At 35.3% G+C, this 22,845-nt stretch overlaps 1 protein-coding gene across 1 annotated transcript; it reads right to left on the minus strand.

The window, feature by feature from the left end:
• Positions 1-167: 167 nt before the first annotated feature.
• On the minus strand, positions 168-22,241 carry LOC110689631 (DNA polymerase epsilon catalytic subunit A-like). Its single transcript, XM_021866400.1, has 49 exons — positions 22,077-22,241; positions 21,874-21,939; positions 21,719-21,778; positions 21,505-21,600; positions 20,605-20,765; positions 20,392-20,480; positions 20,082-20,299; positions 19,741-19,827; positions 19,525-19,659; positions 19,195-19,317; positions 18,243-18,326; positions 17,695-17,859; positions 17,430-17,606; positions 17,170-17,283; positions 16,640-16,744; positions 15,487-15,605; positions 15,254-15,395; positions 15,082-15,176; positions 14,765-14,870; positions 14,579-14,658; positions 14,308-14,484; positions 14,096-14,183; positions 13,678-13,758; positions 13,443-13,586; positions 12,993-13,088; positions 12,592-12,792; positions 12,339-12,393; positions 12,119-12,261; positions 11,619-12,046; positions 10,559-10,706; positions 10,274-10,471; positions 10,110-10,184; positions 9,159-9,349; positions 8,372-8,555; positions 8,217-8,281; positions 6,680-6,812; positions 6,490-6,591; positions 6,320-6,403; positions 5,911-5,985; positions 5,131-5,190; positions 4,785-5,047; positions 4,651-4,699; positions 3,988-4,148; positions 3,852-3,918; positions 2,756-2,902; positions 2,093-2,263; positions 1,778-1,990; positions 651-757; positions 168-528 (listed from the first exon to the last, which is right to left on the minus strand). The coding sequence occupies exons 1-49, from the start codon at positions 22,239-22,241 to the stop codon at positions 168-170; spliced, it is 6,654 nt and encodes a 2,217-aa protein (XP_021722092.1).
• Positions 22,242-22,845: the final 604 nt, after the last annotated feature.

The following is a 22,845-nucleotide window of genomic DNA, read 5'->3' on the forward strand; positions in this document are numbered from 1 at the left end:
TTCTGCTTAAAATTGGAATAATCAAGAGTTATGGTACATTGGCCTAGCAAAGAATACTCGGAATATTTTATACACAAATGAATAGCTATGTACACATCTATGAAACACTAGTAAAAACTATTTCATATGTACTATACTATCAACTATGTTAAATTATATAACTTGGATCATCTAATTTCTAAAATCCAAGAGATGCATTCTCTTAGAAGTTGATAATTTTGTTGCACAGCTATTTTATAGAAAACTCGCATTTTTCTATGAAATTCTGACGTGTCTTCCAGGCACTTAAAAGCACCGGCACATTTACACTGCTCGGTCAAGTGACTATCTTTCACCATATGACACTTGACACATACCAAGTCCTGCAGGTGGTAAAGGCGCTCCCGCTGCCTCACTATTTGAAGAAGAGAATTTTCCATCTTCTCTCTGTCATAAGGCTGCCCGCATTGCGGCATTGAACATCGCCACTCCTGCGTGAGTAGTGATGGATCCCTTCCCAGGTCAAGATCTCGGACATCATTGCAATAGCTGTTCAGTACAAATTTTTAATCCGTTTGAAAATAACTGCTTTAGAATTGTGCATCCTACTAGCAAGTAATTACATTTCTGATATAGGGTAGGAAAAGGAAAAGGATTCTTTGTAAATTTACCTGCAAACAATGTTTGGTAATACAAAAGATGGTAGAGGAGGAAAAAATTCTGCTTCCGGAGCAAACTCTCTCACATGTATTAATCTTAGCAAATTCCTTCTCATGACCTGCAGAATGCACAAAAAAATTATTACACATGCATCTATTTGAAACAGAAACTTTTCAATGAGAACATGAACCTCATGCAATAAAGGGCATGTAATGACTATCATGAACCTTGTGGACATATATATAGAGGCAAAGATGCAAAATATTCTTACAATATCCAGTAATGAAATAGCTATATTAGTTTGCTACCTGGTTCCTTCCATTCCATAACAGTCAAATGTTCAGTGATTCAATTTAGCAAATCTGAAAGTAAAATCTGTTCTAGTAAAAGCATGACATATTTCTTTATTTGTCAATTAGATAGAAAAGTGGCAGAAACTCCAATGAAGTAATTTTCATACTGCAGAAGCTGAAGCTAAAGCCAGGTAATAAAAATTTGTAGCTGATGCGGTTAAACAAAAGCAATATGCCAGAAGGTGTTTTGTTCAAGCAACCTCACCTTGTGTTGGTTTTCCAATTTTACAAAAGATTATTTGATATGGAATAATATTAGTACCCAACTATTGAATATGAACCCCACACAAAGGATGTATGCAGAAGGAAGAATAATGCATGCATGAATGCAACTTATACTTAATTTGTCCAGATCTTATCTGTACTTACAGAATCCAAAAAGACTTCAGATGTTTAAGACGTAAAAATTATTAAATTAACAAAAGGAACCATACTGAGCATTAAAATGAACATTAAAATAAATTAAATGCAATTCTTTATACAGTCTAGCCACTTATAGAATAAACAAAAGCAGAAGTCAACAAACACTACAGAATCATTCTAAGGCTAAGTCTCAAAACAAGCTCAAATGTCTGAAATGTTTGTAAAAAAAACTGATTCTATCATACAAACAGTAACCTATCATACAAACAGTAACAAGTTTCCACATATAATGCATATTCTACCAATAGCTGACAATAAAATCGCAATGAGGCCTTCACTTAAGGGTAAATCATACATAAACTAAAGGAGGCAGGACACATAATCATTTAAAAGCACTTGGATTGCAGAAAGTTTAGTCTCACCAGTACATCATGCTGAACATTTTGGTCCAAAGCCAAAACAGCACATATGTGTTTGATAAATTCCAAAGCAACACCCTCTGTATGAGCCTGCCCAGTTAGCTGAGGGTTCACTTGCAACAAATCATCAGCATTCTGAGGCCTCTTCATTCCTTTTGAGTGATGAGTTATCTCACGGACAACCATAAATAGTTTATCTGAGAAATAAGAGCTGATCTGCAGCAGAAAACATCCTTCATAAATTACAGAATATATAAAATCCTGGACACAAACAACAGTAACATTACAACTATATGAATTTTAGTATTTTGTTCAAACCTGATCTTTTAGATATTCAGTCATATGTGACTCAAACTTCTCAGCAATTGGAGCTGTGATCGATGGTGTACATAAGTCACCATCCCCAAGAAATGTTTCATTTGCTGCATGATTTAGAGCATACTCCCATGGTTTATACATAAACTCAGAGATCATCACAACAAAATGGTCCTGTCAAGAGCCAACAAGCTTAAGTGTGAGTTTTGATACTTGATATTAAAATTTTTGCTCCCAAGAATTTTTATAAAACAATAATAATGATTCTTGGGAGGGTTTTATTTTTCGAGGGAGGTGGGGGTGTAATTTCAAAATATTAATTCAAAAGAAAGCTTACATAAAAACATTATTTAAAAAAAAATTGCTCAACTATAGTGTAGCTATTTAAGACTGACCCATCATGCAGCATGAAAGATATTTTTCCAATGTGATTTAATGGTAGTAAAATTCAGTAATTCAGGTACCCCAGTCTAGTCCACTAGGATTTTTTCGAGGTCATGATAGATATATTTCGACTTGCTGGTTTGCCATAATAATTTTGAGAGTTCTAACTCTAAGAGTATCAGCTTGTGATTTTCCCATTATTAAATAATGTTGCCTAGAATCGACAAAGATCAATATTTCAAATTCTCTCTTCTACAAAAGTTTAAGAGGGAAAATGCTTACTTGAGTACTTTTAGGCAAGTGTTCAGCAATATTCCAACTGGACACAATGTCTACTTGAAGATCACCAGGTAAGCATCTGCTAGAGGATGCAGAAATGCTGGCAGAAGATTCATCCTGATCTTGGGCCTGTATTCCTCCATAATTGTACTGTCATATAGAAGGAGAGTTGGAAATTAGTATCCTCGCACTTGAAGTGTTTTAATATTTAGGTGCATTAAATATGCAAATCCATCATCTTGCAGATTCAACCCCAATAAGAATAATCAAAAGTGTGAGATTATGTATCTTTACATAAAAGTTACAAAAATTTAACACTCTGAAAGAAGAAAAGTTTGCTTAAACATACTGCATTTGATAGAATCCATAATAACCAATCTTAGGGATTTAATCTCCAGTCAAATTACGGAGAAAACCACCATACACAAGTTTTTGAGTTTTCTTAGCAATAATATAGAGAAGAAAAGAATTGGGCTCTTTCAAATGTTTCCAATATAAGATATACCTAGTTTTTTTAAGAAGAATAAAATTAAATCCCTACTACTCCTCCCTCCATCCTATAATAATTGTAACTTGCAAAACTTTTCCTTATTGGTCCGCCCTTCATTACTTGCAACAATTCCAATATTCACAGACAATTAGGACACACTATTATTTTTAATGATTCTCACTCCTTTCATTGGACTAACTGCCTTTCCACTTTCCTAATAAAACATAAATTATGAAACCCCGCCCCCCCCCCCCCCAAAAAAAAAAAAAAAAAAAAAAAAAGGTTTTTGACCCACAATCCACTAACTATATATTACTACCAACTACCACACAATAAAAAGTCAATTAAATTGCATAAAACTTTGTGCTGGTTAAATTCTTGCAAGTATTGAAGGATAATGAAAGTTAGTCCCTATCCTTCCCATTTCCTGTCTAGTGTGGAAAAATGAATTCATCACTCTCCTTTTCCTCAAAAAATTTCAATCAAACACACTGTTACACAATACAATCTGCAGCACAAATTCAAGCATGAGATCAGAATCTACAAACTTATATAAAATGAGGTGTTCTTATGATGTATACAAAGTAAATATTTTGGAGAGGAGCATACCTGGTCCATGAAAAGCAAGGAATGCCAGAAGTGCAATGGTTCAATCTCAACCCACTCAAACAAGTCCCTGAAGAAAGCAACTAGTTAATCACCTGAAATTCATAGCATAATTAAGCATACTTATCAGACATCTCACCTTGTCTGTAGTGCTTTTAGCAAACTATCACAATAAGCCCTTGCTGCAGCTAAGTCAGCTTTTCCGGTGTCTAATATAATCTTGGAAAAATTTGCAAAAATGACTGTAGCACCCAATTTGCGAAACTCTGCCAAAAGCAATGCAAACACCTTTTGCATAACCTATATATGTAGAATCAATTGATATCAGTATTGTATTTTCGAATAAAAGATAAGGTTACTACAGTTTACCACAAATAATAAAGGGGGGAAAAAAAAAAAGGTCCAAGTAGCCAAAGTAGGCATCTCCTCACATTATTGGAGTCACTGAGTATATTTCAACAATCGCATTTACTCCTGCCATCAGAACTTAATAGTCACATTATCGACTCCCCCCCCCCCCCCTTCCCCCCCTCCTCCTCCTCCTAATGATAAAAAATGCACTACAATCTTTATAGATTTCCCTATATAGCATGATTTTCCTTCCATTCTCTTCACTACTCCATTTGAGTAAGTTTTGATTATGATAAACATATTTCTATTTTTAGGAAATGTGAGCTTTTTTCTAAACATCCCAAAATCATGTTTGTGATTAGTAAGTATTATTTCTGTGCAGGAGGAGTATCTGACAAACATAATTCAATTTTTTGCAGCAGTTCTGTCATGTGTACAGTGATGCATTTACCTTGCAAAGCATTCTATATAGAGCTGGATCGTGAAGTTTCGATCGTGGGCTGAAATAAGAACAAAAATTACTGATTAATGTCAACTTCAGAACTTAGCAAACAGGACATCTCTATAAACATCAAATATACCAACCTACAAAGCCAGCGATAAAGATGTTGTAATATTGCATCAGCATAAACATTTCCTGACATAACTGCATCTTGTAGGCATCTTTGTACTAGTTGTTTCAGTACCCGGAAGGCAGGTCCACAGAAAGTTGACTCGTCAAAGTTGTACTGCTCACTTGATGTACAGGTATCAGGATCTGTATCTTGCTCGAAACCATGTAAGCCACTGCCCTCTATTTCATTAATTTGGCTGCTCTTCAGAAGGGCATTCACAGCCAAGTGATGGATCTGCAAAGAATAACAAACCACATTATATTAAAATCAAATCTCTGGCATGACCCAGAGGAAGTTAAAGGGTTTTTCCACTGAACCTTTAGCTCCACAGAAACCTTCCTATATGCTCCAGGATAAACAAGAACGGGTTGATTGACCTGTAAAGCACCACCAAAAAAAAAAAAAAATGAGTTACGTCAAAGAACTGGTGCCACATGTTACAATACTGGGCCGTGGTCGGTTTGTGCTTTTGTAGCTGGACAAAGGATATTAAGAATAAATATGTATATGAGTTCAAAAGCATAATCCAAACAGAAATTGACCAATACAAGAATAAAGACAATGACAAGGTTCAAGTAGCTACAAGGTTTGAATAGCTCTTTCTAGAAGCCAGCCCCTCCAATTTGACCACCTCTAGAAGCTCATGTCGGCAATATCCCAAATTCAACAATAGTTAGGTTCTTGCATTAATTAGCTTAACTTAGACAGTTGTAATAGTACTGAATTAAGGCTATAAATAGCCATAGATGTAACCCGTGAAACTCAAGCTTTGCATATGGAAATATAATCAAACACATTAAGTGTTCTTAGATTGAGCTTTATCTCCCTAACCCCCTTGGTGGTGTTCCTATATCCAAGGTTTCTCTCAATTATTCCTAGTGGTGTTTCTGTATCTAGGAGTAAGTAGAGCTGTATCGCCAGAGTAGCTGACCGACGTGTTTTTGGCTAATTCTATCAGACCCTACCTAGTACGTGTCAGACAATATCATTGCACAGTAAAGGAAATAAACGAAAGAGCACAAGCTATGGCACAACAGGCTATAAAAACAAGTTTTTACAAAATTTATGCTTGTATTATTTGGATTACTGATTCAAACCTCATCAACAAAGCATGCGTCCTCTTCACTAAAGCTCCCAAGTTCTGGAAGTCCGTCATCAGAAATCCAAAGTACCTGGAAATATCACATGAGTTCAGAACAAAACCAATAATAGAAATATTGGATAATGCATTTCACCGGCAGTTCTACATTTCCTGGCTGCCATTTTTTTTCTGGCTGTCTTTTGCTCTTATTCAATTCACTTTTTTTTGCCTGATTCCCATAACAATATTGTATACCCTAAAATCAACGAATTTGTGACCAACAGATCAAACACTTAAGAACCTCTGAGAGTCAATGCTGATGAGCTAGATAACTCGTTGACACTAGAGGCCCTTAAGATAAGGTATCCCAAACTTTAATCTAGACCTTAACTACAAATGCTTTACGCCAATCAAGAACATGATACCTGTTGGTGATCACGTAATGCTCTTGAGAAGAAGACATCTATAGTGTATATAATCCAGTCAAGTTCAAGATTCCCCAGGGGTACCTGCATTCAGAAAAAGCATTGAAGTGTCAGATATAGACGGTCTATTATTAGAGTAAAAGCTCCAGCATTAATCAGTGAACACTTGCATGCGCATATCTTGAGAGAGATATCCTCTCATTTAACCATTGAGGTGATGCTGCACATCTCTGCAGAGCAATTTTTGCAGCTACAGTTTGCCAACCAAGAGCCTGCATACAGCATGATAATAGTCACCGTCCAAAATAGCAAAAAGTGTGCATTTATCTTGAGTGAACAATAAAAGTAAGATAGTGGTACCGGATAGTGACTATCACGAGCATTGGCAGGGATGCTCACACATGGAAGATCATTTAACACTTGTATACCTGACTTCAAAAGATGAACGTTTGGACACTCAATAATAGCAAGGCAAGGTCTGTGATTGTGCGGCCTGCATATGCAAAGACATATTCATGAAAAAGGCTGAAAAATGGTTCACATAACTCAAAAATATGCTTAGCTAGTGAGACTGGAGACCACAAGATTCAATGAGCTTCATAATTATTTTTCCTTTGGGAACTTTACAGAATAGCTGACAGCATGTTATGCTCTCCACTCTATACGGAAGAAAATTGGAGGGGTTGAAACCATGAAAGCAGATAGAGGATACTCTAATAAGCAAACTGCATGTCAAGAATTAAATAAAAGCCAATTCCACCTTCAAATGCGTAAAAATAGACTCAGTTCTTCTTAATGTTTGCAGCCAAGCCAGCCACTTTAGCAATACATTTATTTCTCAAGAAGGAAGAGCCTTGATTCAACATAACAAAATAATCCAATAAAGATTTGAATTTTGAATCTGTTTGAAACCACAGAAATGGTTTAAGGGAAGTGGTTGCTTTAAACCAGATACCCCAAAAAGATATAAAGCAACATATTTAAAGATCAAAGAAACTTAAAAAAAAAAAAAAAAAAAAAAAAAAAAAAAAAAAAAGGAAAACTAAAATAAAAATAAAGCAGAAAAGCATAGAGCTAAATGATTAGACGTCCTCAAGATATAAACCTTAGACATAAATGAAAAACCTTATTAATAAAAGCATTTCTTATGATCAATACTCACAATCAATAAAGAGTTTCATTTTGTTTCATCTTACTAATCTAAAAATTGACCTCCTTGATGAGACTAAGCTCGATCTTTTCAAAACTAATCGCTCTTTGATATGAAAACATATGATGCTACCCACATTAGTAAATTATGTGCTTTAATATTACTTGCGTGTTAGTATCTTCAGTTTCTCATTTTAATTGGCTTCTTACAAGCTTGCACAGGCACACACGCACGCACAAACACACAAAATTAGGTCGTAGTATTATCATAGAAGTATCCATGTTCACAAATTATTGTGCTTGGGTAGTTCAGTTCGATGGAGATGGAATTTTATATAAACTTGCTAGTTCAGTATACTACACCCGTCCCTAAATAAATTTCCCATTTCACTACAAAATCTTGACCCTATTGAATGCTTCAATTCTCCACTTTCTTCTTTATTCACCAATAACAAACCAAACCCCACACTTTCTTTTTTTCACCTTTAATCAACCAAAACCCCATTATCTTCCTCTTATTCACCTGTAATTAAAAAAACCCAGCTTTTTTATTCACCTATACACCATCAAACTCCCTTATCTTTTTCTTTTTTTTAATATTATTATTCACCTCTCCTTAATACACATGCATTATCAGATGGAACTTTCTTTAGGGAAGGAGGGAGTACAAATTAAGCGACATAGATCAGACTCATCAGAGTAAGAAACAAAAAAAAAAAAAAAAAAAAAAAAAAAAAAAAAAAAAAACCTGTGTCCACTTATTATTTTCTGCATGATCCTTTCAGCTTCATCATTTTGAACAACATAGTCCACCTGGAATTTTTAGTACACGACAAAGATCAGTGTCATGATATATAGAAAAAGATACACTGCAATGTTTTCAATTCAAGTTCTCCAACTTGCCTTGTATGACATGACACCCTGAGAAATTGAAGATTCAATAGATAAAGCTTGGCAAACTTCATGATAAAATCTCTTAATATTAGTGGGATTCAAACTTCTGTTCTGGTGGGGATCCACCACAACAAAGGAAATCATGTTAGCTGCAGGAAAATATCCACCATACAACGCTCGTCCTTCACAGCAACTGAAGTGTTTAGATTGAAACTGTTTGTCAGAGCAATTTTTATACACGCAAAAATGCATGTATTTTAATGAAAATAGATTCTTGCATGGAAAAGAATTGAAGGAATGCAGTAATAGAAAGAGAGCAGACTGGCAGAGTACATAAATTCATGAGGAATAACATGTACAAATCCTATAAATGAATAAATATCCACCCAGCTCCTCGAATTCTTTATGTGACAAGGGAACTCAAGCTTGCAAATTTTATAATTACTAAGGTGGAACATCAATATATTCAGGGCAAGGAAGGAATTCCATAAGCTTATCAAAATCGATTTGCAGAAAATGCAAACACCTCTTCCATGCTTGGGTTCTTTCTCTAGAAGGTACCTAAAGAGCATAAGAATTCTAATGGAATCCAGGTGTGGTTTCTATCCATTAAAAAGCACATACGTCATAGAGTACCTTTTTTCAGGCAAGGCTAACACAAGAATACTATAAAATCTATGTTCAAGAATTTTCATCCGCTTATCTTATTATGAAGATATCAGAATCTTAGATCGTTTGAAAAATATTCAAATCAGCACCCCTCTTCAAATGTGACTTCTACCATACAATCATTTACCTGTGATACAAGTAAAAGAAGGAGAGGGAATTGTCCAGATATCGACACTCTGCTGTGGTCTTCATCTGCAGTTCATTTAGGCTCCAGATAGCTTGAAGATTTCGTTTCTTAGCTGCTCTATCAACTTTGCAGACACATCCAATCTGGAGGACAGCATTAAGTTCTGGTGGCACCTTGGTTTCATAAATACCCTATCAAGAAATAATGTATAAAGAAACTTAGAACAAAAAAAAAATCTCTGAAAACAATCACACAATGATCAGAGAGCCATTCATATACAAAAATCTGCTCATATATCCACAGTATATCAAGTTTAATATTGACTGGGAAAATATTGATGATATATCCCATCAGAAATTAGAATTTGACATTATAAATTATATGCATATAAGCAGGACAAATAAGCTTGGAAAAGATTGTCTACATTGACAAAAGATTATTTAACATGTACGAGATGGAGTTGGAAAAGCAAGATTTGGATAAAATATTAATTTTAGAAGAAAACTTGATCTGATTTCACATAGAAATGGACATACAAGAAAGGGGAAAAGTTAAAAATTTAATTTTCTATGCTATTTACTTGCACTTTTTCAGTACCCAGAGAATTTTTGCAAGTAAAATCCTCTTTCTTAAGAAATTCAGGAGTGATTCTAGATCTCTTCTTTAACAAGAGTAAGAAAATAAATATAAGGGCCACTGCTGAGCTGTATAAATTATGTTCCTAATGATACGATGGTGACTTGTCTACAGGTGTGGAAAATTATTTAAAAGAGCAGAATCAATATCTCAGGTTTAAGTCTTCATGAACTCAGCTTTTTCATACATATCTGATGAATCCACAAGGTTGAAATGCATGTCGTGTAAAGAAATAGAGTATGAATGATATATATCATCATCTGTTAATAATGGAAATTCTTTACAAAATAATTTCAAGGAGCTAAATAATCAGACCTCGACTTCTGGATCTGCAAGATGAGCCATAAGTCTCTTGCTCTCTTCTCTGAATTCTTTCTCGTCAATTATTATCTGCAGGAGGAAAGAAGTAAACAAAAAGTTAATCCTAGATCTGAACCAAATAACCAAAAAATGAGATTGCAATCTGGGATTCTGATTACCTCAATCAGGTTGTGGCTGTGGTGTCCATGAGGAAGAATCTTGTTAACACGTTTTCCAGGAAATTCTTCAGTTATTGGAGCTTTGGAGTTGAGATAAAACACTCTAGGAACAGTAACTGGAACCTTAAGCATGCTGCCTTCCACAATGACCCAAGCAAAAAATTGACCAGGGCAATCACTTGGGACAAGCTGCAGAACCTGTAAAGGAATGGACTTGAGCATTCAAAGACCAGGATAGAGGTGCTACAAACAAATAAATTAAGAAAAAAATGGAAACAATTCTACCTGCCAGTAGCTGCTAGTGAGAGACAATTCCTGCCTTCTGAAGTATGAAGTAACTCCAGTTTTTCCCAGGTTTCTTTTCTGATTAGTCAAACTCTCATGTAACTCAGAAACACCAGTACCTTGTTTTGGGGTCTTTGCATTAGATAACCTGTCACACCAAATCTGCTCTATAAATATATTACCAATCGCTAATAACATCAAATTGACAAACTTCATTATTTCCAACATACGCACAATGCATTTTCTGCAAACAGTCTACACCTACAGATCAATTTATAAGTGATTCTATGAAAATATGAAGATATTATCATAGATTAAGAAAATAAAATATTAAAAAGATGATCAATTTCTTTCCCTACACCTTTAAGGGACTAGCTTATCTTCTGATCTTTGACACCCCTTAAAAAAATGAAAGAAATATAAGACTTGAATTCATTAGATACTGTCACGCTGATGAGCTTATTTTCTTGTAGTTGAAGCAGAAATAATAAAGCTCTCAATAATTTCCTGTTTAATAGCATTAAGGATCATTACCTTACCTAGTATGGGACCTCCTGTCGTTGGTACTCCAAAGTCAGAAATAAGGGCAAATAAACTAAGGTATCACTAGGATTGAGGAGAGGAAAATATGCAAATGCGAATGTGATCAATCACATTTTCATGAAGTTTATATATTTATAATCATCTACACTCATCATTTATAAATCGTAACATACGAAACAACTTCCAGTAATTCAAAAGCAATGTTCCATCCATGATCATTCTATATCTGGGTTCATTCCTTCAGCATATAATCAAATATCTTACCACATTATTGTGAAATTAGTTCAATAGATTTGTAGATGCAATTATGCTAGTATTGAATATCACATATTGGAGATAATTTACTTGAAAACATCTTCTGCTGTAAAAAATGAAGGGAATTGAGTTGACATCATTTTTATGCTTTTTTAGTAAAAATGGCAATAGTGTTTCTCTCATTTATATACTATAGAGGTATGATCAAAAGGAAACAATTAATGACAATTCAAATAGGAGCCTAAATGATAGAAGAAAATACCTCTGTCTCTTTCGTTTCTCTCGGTTCTCTTTCCACTTTCGCTTCTTCTGCTCAAGCCATCCTGCATAGTCTTCACTCTTATCTACTTCGATTGAACTGTTGTCCTGAGAATATGTGCATTCATGTTCACTTTGGTGATCTAAGGCTGTCGTCTGCACTGAATGCTGTCCATTTACTTCATAACTATGCACAACAGGTCTACTGCCAACCCCAGTTCCACTTGAGTTTCCAAAGTCCTCCAAATCCGGAACTTTATGTTTATCTATTCCATTATCTACATAGTTGGAAGCTGCATCAGTTTTTGCCATAGAATCCTGCTTAGAAGAGAATAAATCCTTTATCTTCTTTTGGCGGAATTTGTCTTCCTTTTCCCGAACTTTCTTGTGTAGCCAGTCAGGATGAACCACCCTAGGTACAGGGTTGGCAACCTGAAAATTAAACTCACTTTTAGAAATGATATGTGTTTTCTGATACAACTAGTCACAATCACTCATCAGCACCTTTTGCATTGCAGCTGGAATGGTTATGATTTTCTGAATGGCTGAACTCAGACGTTGCTTGTAATAAGACCAGTCAATGATGGATCTAATGCCAACATCCGATGAAGTTTTGCACCACTTCCGCACATAGAATTTCATCAGTTCTGTAATCAAAGGCAATTAGATGTTATTCCAAAAAAAAAACATTTATAGGAAAAGCTGACTAAAATTAGCTGCTTACCCGTTTCAGTTTCAAATATTGCAACAGGAATTGCTCTCTCACTTACTGGTGTTCCCTGTCAATGAGAAAAGGAGCTGCATTAAGCATCACATGTTCAAAGATAGATATTAAAGGGGAAGGGGGGACACCAACTCTTGAAACTAATTTTTTGCGAAAGAGGCCTTAGCCAAGGACCATATATAATTTGTGACCAACATACAAAGCTGACAAGATACATAACTTAAGTAAATTTCTCAAGAAAAAAGTGCCATACCTTTGGCTCAGATGCAACTATGTACTGGCAGAGAAGCCCTTTATCTTTGACCATGGTATCTCCAAGAAAATCAGCAAGACGCTTGGCAGTGGTCACTGCACAGGATTTCTGTTCTCCATAGTCTGCCAAAGACTTGCTCATTGTGCTTGATTCAGAAATGTAAAGTAGCAGCTCACTATCTGCAATATCGTTCCCTTGGTTCTGAAAAAAGTACAATGCAACAGATTAGCTTTTGTCTCTTATCTACCCTTACACCTTTCCCTTATCCTAAGTATGCTAATCAGATAGACTTTAAGCAAAATAGAAAAATAAGATCTCAAAGGGTAGTCTGCTAAGAGCCCCAGATCCTAATACAAAATACATATGATTATTTTGGATTTTTTCTCGTTCTGCTTACGTACATCAAGAAGATCAAGCCAGCGATCAGCAACTGCGGCAACTGCGGCATAACACTCTTCTAAAGTTGACCCATCAAGAAATTTGTCAAACATCTCAGCCTACAAAATTTTACAAAAACATAAAATTTCAATAGCAGATATAAATAACATTTAGCTACAAGAGCTCACATTATATTCAGATATGGAAATCTATAGTATGGAAGCTTATATGTTATTTATGAAATTGATAAACAGAAAACCATATTCCATATATGCAGTGTATATGCATGCATTGTCATTCCTAGCATAGTATAATTTAACCTATGAAAACCGTGGTTGAGAAAAGACACATACAGAAGTAGCAATTATCAAATGTATCTAGAAGAATTTTCTAAGGGTAAAAGAAAGAATAAGCAAAAAAGAGTAAAACATGTGGACAGGAACATCATCAGAAGGCATAAAAGACGGTGATACCTGGAAAACTTTGATGAGCTTAAGCTCACCTCTGCGCTTGATTTCAAAACCTTTAAGCTCTGCAAGGGTTCCATCGTCATTAAAAACTGCATACCGCTTCTTGATCAGGATCCCTTCTTCCTTGGAGGCCGGAATTATCATTGCCTATATTCCAAAGAGCGATAATTAGAGTTACACCGGATTTATCAAATGACAAGAAAGAAAGAAAGATTAATCATATAGAAATGCAAACTACCTTGTAAGGGCCATCCACTTCAAACTCAATTGAGCACTCACTATGTGTTGCATATGTTCTATTGACAGGATCCTTTAGTGTCTGTTAATAATAGTGATAAGAAATAAGATTGAATTAGTTGAGTGATAGAAAAAACAACAGAAGTCCTTAAGGTGTTACAGGAAATGAAAAAATAACAGTTAGAGATTGAAAGGTACATCAACGTAAAGCTCTTCTTAACACTTTCTGATGTCTCAAACATCATACCCTTATCAACTATAGGCTTGGTATTAGTTTAAATATCATGCAAAAAATGGAGATTAAGACAACACGTTTTCTTTTGACTAGCAAATTGCAAAAAAAAAAAAAAAAAAAAAAGAAGAGATGCCATTAGCAAGAAACTTTCACATCAAACAAGCTGAGAAAGAATACAACAGACCTGGTACTGATCATTTGTGTTATTTCTCGCTACATCTACATTGAGCATAACACAAGGATAAGAGATTGTCAGCTTCCTCTTTGAGTCTCTGTGGCACAAAATAAAGTAGATTATAAGTATCGCCACTTTATTACGGGAATAGCAATAGTATCATAAAAAATTGTAGGTACTATTTTATTGGCATGTAAGCAGAAGCAAAACTGAAATATTACTTTGTTTTGAATGTGAAGTTCTCAGGAAATGACCCCGGTAATGCACACCAGATTCCATCTGTGTCTAGCTCAAGTGGTCTACCAATTTTTTCAACCAATAATCGAGCATTCTGAATGATTTTGGCCCCTGTATAGGTGACTACCCCAGCCATTTCCATGGAATACCATCTAGCACCCCTACCAAGAGTGAAAATGGTGATATTATTATTATTATTATTGTATTCGTGAGCCATATATAAAATACAAAGTGGGGATAAAACAAGCAACTTACTTGCGCATGACATATCCATAGAAGGAATTTAGGATACACTTATGAGCAAGCTGCAAGGAATCATACACGATAACCATATCCTGCAATAATCACATTAATGAAAACAGGTTATTCAAGTGAGCACATCATGGGAAGCCTCTAATATGAGATTTCAGGAAAATATCACTACTTTGTATACAGCAATACCTGTGCTTCCTGGATCTTAATAGGATTTCCACTAGCTTTTGCTTCAGATAGCTTTCCCTTCCAAACTTTATTGAGCCCTTTATACTCATATCTTCTATCTCGAAAGCTTAAATAACAGAAAGGCAAAACTAAGTTAAATTTTGAAGCAAACATAATGTGAGAATAGCTTAACTTAAGCAACTTAAGCCCGAAGACCGCTAAACAACTTTTCCTGAAGATGGTTTCCAAGAGTAGGACTGTAGGAGCCTCAGAAAAATCAATATATAGTTACCAATGTCCCTTCTATAACACAAAACAAAGATATTTCCAATTTTTACCTGCGCACAGTGTCAACATAAAATGGATTCTCCCTCATACAGATCCCAGCTTCTCGAAGCTCAGTAGAAGGCTTGTCAAGAACTCGCTTATATGCCTATAAATAGCATAAAAAATTATCAGCATAGTCTAGTTAAGGAGAAGATAATGTCAGAAAAAGAAGCATGAAATTACCTTCTGACAGTATTTTTTAAGACGTTCCTTTAGCTTAGACTGTTGATCTGCCTTTGGGAGGTCAAGGAAAGACTTAGAAAATTGCCCATTATTGCCATCCACCAATTCAGATTCAATTTGCCTCTTTATATGGTTATAATCACTGATATAATTCAAAGAAAAAACCATAAAATCAGTGTTTGGTTCCTAGTATCGCATTCCCAAATGATATACTGCATCATGAGATGATATACCTTTTCTTTGCCGTGTAAGTTTCTCCACGCCAAACCCATTCAAGAGTTCGTAGACAAGTTTTTCCAGGGCGATTGAAATCACAAGCAGTGCAGTCTTCATCTGTAACTATAGATGGGGGCTGGAAACATAAGCAAAGTTAGAAAACACAGCATGTATGTATTGATGTGTAGGTCAAAAGAGAAAATTTAAGGAAGAAAACCAAATGGAAAATGGCTAATAGGAAACGTGTATTTTTTGGGCCAGATCAGCCAAAGCTGTTCCATAGTTCTGCATGAAGAAAATAGAAAGAAAAATCTATGCGGCAATATCAAAGTTGTTTGCCTCTCAGTTGAATATACGCACAACTGTCACTTAACACACAGAAGAAAATAACAAACCTACAATATTACAGAAATACGACATTCAATGCTTTTTTAGCTAACTAAACCGGCATTTTCAATTCATAGAGGCTTGTTATGTAAGGCCAATTTGGATGATAAGAACAAATACAGCCAATGAAGGGCCGGCAGATAATGAAGCTACTGGCTCCTGCTATCACGTACACCTTTGATACACATTATTTTTAAGCTTTTACTCTTTTAGGTCACTTCAATTATATTTCCCTAATATCCTCCCATAAACCCAAAATCTTGTTTCCTTTATGAGTATTCTGAGAAATAACCATCTCTCTACACCTGCAGTCTCGTTACTCACTCACCCTGGTAACACACAGCAGATTGAAAAACATTCATAGCCTAGCAAGCCCTACTTTAATATCATTAGTCCTACATGCATGCAATGCATGTATCAATTCCATAAGATATTAATAATACATCACATTCATAAAAATAAATGAATAAGCATATTAGTAGCAAATAAACAATGTACATGGCATACATAAAATTCAATCCAACTCCTAGAAAAATTTATATGCATAAGCTATATATATAAAGATAATATATCATTCCATCAATATTCTAAACCATATACTAGTTATTTAAAGAACCAATCTTTTCTTAGATTCTTTTTGATCCCAAATTTATCTGCTTTTATTAAAAGAACAACAAGGGAACTCCCAATTATTTACACGACTCAGGAGCTCCCTTATAGATTAGAGATAATTTCCAAAGGTCATTAATATAACTAGAGAAGAGCAGCCAGTAAATAACCCACCTGAAGCCTGTTTGTCAGAATAATATTCGGGTACATAGCAGCAACATCCAAATGATATATCAAGGGGGATTCTTCGCGTACAGGTTCATCTCGTAAGCAAGAAAGCTGCAAACCAGAGAGAAGTAAGAACAATTGCATAATGAAATCTAAAACTATCATAGAGAAGCTAACTGCATATGATAAAGGAAATTCAATCAATCAAAGCCTTAATCCCATAAGTGGGGTCTGCTACATGAACCAAATTTGATTATTCCGTGTAGTCATCAACATAAATCTTCCTCCTCCATCCCTTACGATCCAATGCTTCATCCTCATGCAAATCCATATACATATGATAAAGGAAATTACAAGCACAAAAAGATAAGCCAGTACTGAAACTTCAAAGTGAATTGACAACAATCACCCATCATATGTGAACATTAGGGATCCAAGATTATTATATTGTAATAATAAACATTACAAAACAATGAAGAATAGAAGATGCAATGTTATTAATCAAGCATCACTGATACCAAAAAAAAAAAATGCACCTTTTCCTTAATTGCACCCTTCACTTCATCGTAATTTGCAACTGAATCCAAGTCCATCTTCCCCTCCACTTTAATAGCATATTGCAGATCACGATCGAGGTTGTCAATTAGTTGCTGAAGATTTAAGTGCTCAGAATCAGTTCACGAGATGAAATAAATAAAATAAATATATAACTTAATGAGAACCACCATTCTTAAAGTACTAAAAGGATTATGAAAAGGCTAGCTTCTGTACAACACAAGTTGAACATCTGACTGACCTGATACGCAGATGGGTCGACTTTGAAACTAGTTGGAAGATCGGATCTAAAAACACCGCTCTCAAGGCACTCCACATGGCCACCAATGTAAGTCTCACTCTCCAAGAGTTTATTGTTGTAGAATTTTTCAGGTTCAGACTGGTGTTTGTTAGGACAGATAACATTTGCACTGAATGCCTGTGTAATCACAAAAACTGTAAGACAATTGTCAAAGTAAAAAATCCAATCCACACACATTCACCAAAAAAATGCCAATATAATTTACCTGGACCATCAATAGCATCTCACAAAGAGTTCCACTTCCTTTCCGCAAAACCTCATCTGGAGGCATGGGTATAATAGTAGCGAGGGAAAATATGAAAGGATGGACATATGTCATATACAAGTAATAAGTTGCAACAGCATCAGAAACAGAATAAGATGCCATCATCTGCATGACATTTCCAAGATACCCAAGGATCCATTAGATACTTGAAGATAAAGAATAAAGTTGAAGACTCAACACCCAAAGCTAAACTGGAAGACAGAGTTTAAAGATGACACAATCTAATGTAAGGAAGGAGTAGGGGAAAAAAGAGCATTCTTTATGCTATGTTGAAAAATGTAATCTGAGTTTTAAAACCCTTTTCAAAAAATTTGTTATGCCATGTCAGTGGCTGCTTCGTAAATGAATGTAGCTAGATTTTCATTTACCAGAAATATATAAACAAACAACTTCAGGACGATGAAGTTAATATTGCTCCACAATAAACCACAATATGTATACAAAAATGTGCCATCAAGCTAAAGTTAACAATTACTAGCAACTCATACCTGAGGCTTTTCTTTGGCAAAACGAACCATGTCTTCAGGATTCACCTCCAATGGGTCATAACCTAATTTTGCTTTGGTGACAGCCTAAAAGAGTTGGACCAAAAGAGTAAGATGCATAAATCCACAGCAGAACAAACAATACTAGTTATAAACTTCATATAAAAAACAACATAAAGTTCACAAAGTAGAACTGCAGACAACAATATCCAAGTTTTTCAAAGACTATGCTATCGTTTTTAATAATTACTCAATTCTGTCCCATACAGATGTTTGACAGTGATCCTTTCAAGGGGGAAAAAAAAAGAAAAAAGAAAGATTGGTGTGACTGGAAACTATAACCATTTCTTTCAAACCATTGATTAACTTGGAACCAATGACAGTAGAAACCTGGGTATATCTTGGGTTTTCTGAACCAGAAAGTCCAAGGAACAAAAGACGCCAACGAAAGAAGAAGCTGCAAACACTGATGTAGGGAACGGGGAGTAAGCAAACTTTTATCATGATATAGGAAGCAAGGATATGGTTCTTTCAAGAGATAAGAAGCAGTATATCTGTGACCTAAAACCCTTTTTGCAATTCAATTCCTCACAAACTAATCATGAACAGTGGATGGAGGAAGTAAATAATCTTGATGAGGGAAGCAACAATATAGTTCCTTCTTGAGGAAATATCTATTATAATCAATCAATCAAAGCCTTAATCCCATAAGTGGGGTCGGCTACATGAACCAAATTTGATTATTCCGTGTAGTCATCGACAAAAAACTATCTATTATAATCCTTCTTCAAAAACTAAACTTACTAATCAATCCAAGGAAGCAAAACAAAAGGATGGAGGAACTTTTGGGGATCCGTAATCCCATCTTTTTATGGATGATATCTTGTGTAGGATTACGGATCAGGAATTGTGACAGACTGACAGTTTCAGAAACACCGAAATAAAGATGGGATACCTTCAAGCCCTGACTCCCTTGAGGAAGATAACTGTCTCGCTTAACCCAGGCAAAGCAATCGAGGTGGCAGGAAAATCTAGCACGACATTCACCCTGAACCTTGTCACACTGAAAACCAATCTCCTGCAAAAAATGGAAAAATAAAAATAAGAGAGAGAGAGTGAGATTTAATTCAATTAGGATTGACAACTTTAAAGCAACAACATTAACATATATCTAAACCAACTTATAAGCTTACCCAACATAAAATTACTGAAATCACTACCTCGTTAACAGAAGTAAGGGGGTGCATAACAAAATGGCAAGAAATTATAGAGACAAAGTACCCACATCACTCATTTTTAAGCCATGGTGGGCTGCTCTGCGTTCCAAAAATGGCCAGTCAAAGAAATCCCCGTTGTATGTAACATATATACCAGGCTTTACATCTAGCATATGAGAAAACCAGTGTCTTAAAAGCTCCACCTGTGAAAAGTGAATCAAGTGTCAGAAAGAAGAATATGATTATTGCCCTTTTGCCAGCTAACCAAAGCAATAAAAAGTCACCTCATTTTTCACATTTGTGACTCTGAAATATCCTTCAAATTCTGGTTTTGGAGTGTACTCCAAATCCTCTATATCGTCCCCAACACACTGCCAATATCAAACAAATCATCAATATATATTGACATCAATCTAGCAAGCAAATGGTAAAAATTTTAAAGTGAAAATCTTATATTTAGTTCAATAAATGTGAATAGAATAATAGTATATAACAGCAACAAATAGTCAGGAGAAATTTAAGCATAAATAGATATGTAGTAGAAAGAAAAAACACATTTTTGCCGGAAAGAAGTTTAACAGACATAAACCACAAGTTTAAAAGCACTTTGAGTTCTTCGTTTCACCTCTCGGTTTATAATCAAGTATCCTTGTCCATCAACCATGTATGAGATCATCATTATCAAATCATACTCAGCATCCGGGAATTTCAAAGGAAGCTTTGTAGTCTCTATATCAAATGCACAAACATGAACTTCAGCACGTTGCAGCAGATCTATCCTCTTATCAAGCACAACGCCTGTGCTCGATATACTGACATCGTACCATTGTCCACACCTCACATCTGCATCATACAAAAACAAACTACTTTCATAATGACGCTGCATATTCCAAAGATTGGGTAGAGGATATGGTGTGTTACAAGGTAAAGTTTACCATTGTCAATGCAAAACCGGACGTGATAAGGAACATCATATTCGCGGAGATCAGTTATGCAATCTACAAAATCGTGAGGCCTTTGCTGGCTACAGATCACATATGAGATATTCAAACTCAGCACTGTTGGCAGCAGTAATACTTAAAAGCATAATCATTAATACAAGATTCTAAATTCATATCAAATCAATAAGTAAAGGCAGGGAGCCTCACCCTTTTCCAGTGATGATTGACTCGTACGCTTGAGCGGCTTCAAACTTTGTTTGATTTCTATCTACAACCCGTAACAGGTCATTCCTCACACTCATTAACTGTTGGACTGTGTTAAATGATATCTTTAAGTATGACTTCCGTAACCCAGATAAATGGTTTTTCTGTTTCCAAGGCACATGGGAAAAAGGTTAACAAGGTTAATTCTATAAGAAGGTGGTCTAATAAAGTATACTACTAAAGGTGCCAATGGAGTGCTGACATCAAAAAAGGATTGCAATAACAGTAGAATCAGACAGTAACAAATGCTATATAAAGAGAGATATAACACAAGGCACACAAAGAGAGTAGCGTAAGTAGTGTGTGCAGATTGAGCATATGAGAGAAGGTATATAAAGACTGTACATAATAGGTATTATTTCTTCAGGATTCCAAAAAGTGTCATCAATCAAGTGTATCAATTTGTTTGTTTTTAAGGAGATATCAATTCTCTCTCTCTCTATATATATAATTATTATGACTTTTTAATATAGTACGAACTAACAATTAAACTTTCCAAAGTGTCCCTACCGATTAAGTGATGTCCATAGTATGAAATACCCCAGAATATAACAGTTCTCTAGTAAATTAAGCAACGCCCTCGGTAAAATTTGACTTGTGACAATTTTATAAGAAAGAAGAAACCTACTTGGACTCTTCATGACACTTGGACACTTCACTTTTAGTTCAAAATCATGGAACTTATTCACAAAATAGCCAAGTCCAAGTAACATAGGAATAAACAACGTTTATAGCCTGATTGCCTTTGTGATTTCAACATATTGAGTGTGTGATGCTTATACTCTGAATACCATGACATCAAAATGAAGGAGGAACGACTTAATGCCACTAAAAAAAACTTACAAGATCAAGGTCTTCCTTCTCCACAATCTCTATATTGGCTATGTCATTCTCATACCGCCGTCTAAGATATGCATCTACATCAGTCTCCATTTTATCCTGCAAAGTCCCACAAAAGCCTATCAACTTAACGAACAATATCCCAGCTCGTGGATCATAAAAAAAACAACAAACGACATTGATAAATGACAGTAATTGAGCAGTCAAAAACACTTACTTTTGTGGCCGCGTAAAAATAAGGCCGAAATTTATACTTCACCTTGAAACTAGACCCATCCTACAAACCCCAATAACTTCAATTCAATATAAAAAAAAATAAATCAACAAAAACCCCAAAATTCAACACAAAATTAGGGTTCCAATTCCACTCACCTGAGTAACAAAATACAAATCTACGCAACTGTACAAATTCCCGCTATCCTTGTCTTGAAGTGAAGACTACAAAACACAAACAATCCAATCCAATCCAATCACTTAATTACTAAAATTAATTCACCAAAATCCCAAACCCTAAAAACAAAGCTCCATAATTTCGCCAGTTTTTAAGCCAAATTTGCGAATTACAGCAAACTTACAGATGATAAAGTAAGTAGCCAACCAAGACGCTTATCACCTTCAGTAAATACATCAAACCCTAGCTTAGATTCGAGCTCGTCTTCAGCACTTCGAACCAATTGCTGCTGCTGCTTCTTCCATTTCCGATCATCTTTCCGATCACGTCGTCGGAAATCGCCGCTCATAGTTGACCTAATCCGGTAAAACTCCGGCGAGCTTTTGAGGAGAGAGAAAGTGGGAAGATGTGAGATGAAGTGAAGTGAAGAGTGAAAAATGGCGGGATGAAGATGGGGATTGTAATTTGTGAGAGGTGAACAATTGGGGTTTTCCCGCCCTTTTTGTTTATTTTTTCTTTTGGACGGAAATGCCCCTGCGTTGGGTGACCTTGACTGTAATAGGGTGCCTCGCCGTTTATAGGTTCTTTGACCATACTCGTCCTTTCACATATTTTATGTTTTGTGCTGCTTTTAACTAGAACTAGAACAGTAGAAGTTGATCAATTTAGGAATGCCTTTGCTCGAGATTGTAGTCTAACTCGTCAAAAAAAAAAATAGAAACATTATCTATGAGAGGTTAAGATTGTGCAATTTATATGTGTAGTTTTCGTAGTTAAATTTGTTTTGCGAATATATATCATCTGTTTTCAACAATTATTACGACACGTAATTTTAATTGATAGTGTGTTATTTGGTTATCAATTGTTATTTCATTGTTATAAATAAATTATAGGGTGTATGATAAAATTTAATGTGGTAGGAGATACTATTGTTTTCTTGAAAACTTCTCGAC

This window comes from Chenopodium quinoa, unplaced genomic scaffold (genome assembly GCF_001683475.1).
Source record: "Chenopodium quinoa cultivar QQ74 unplaced genomic scaffold, ASM168347v1, whole genome shotgun sequence".
Classification (NCBI taxonomy): Eukaryota; Viridiplantae; Streptophyta; class Magnoliopsida; order Caryophyllales; family Amaranthaceae; genus Chenopodium; species Chenopodium quinoa.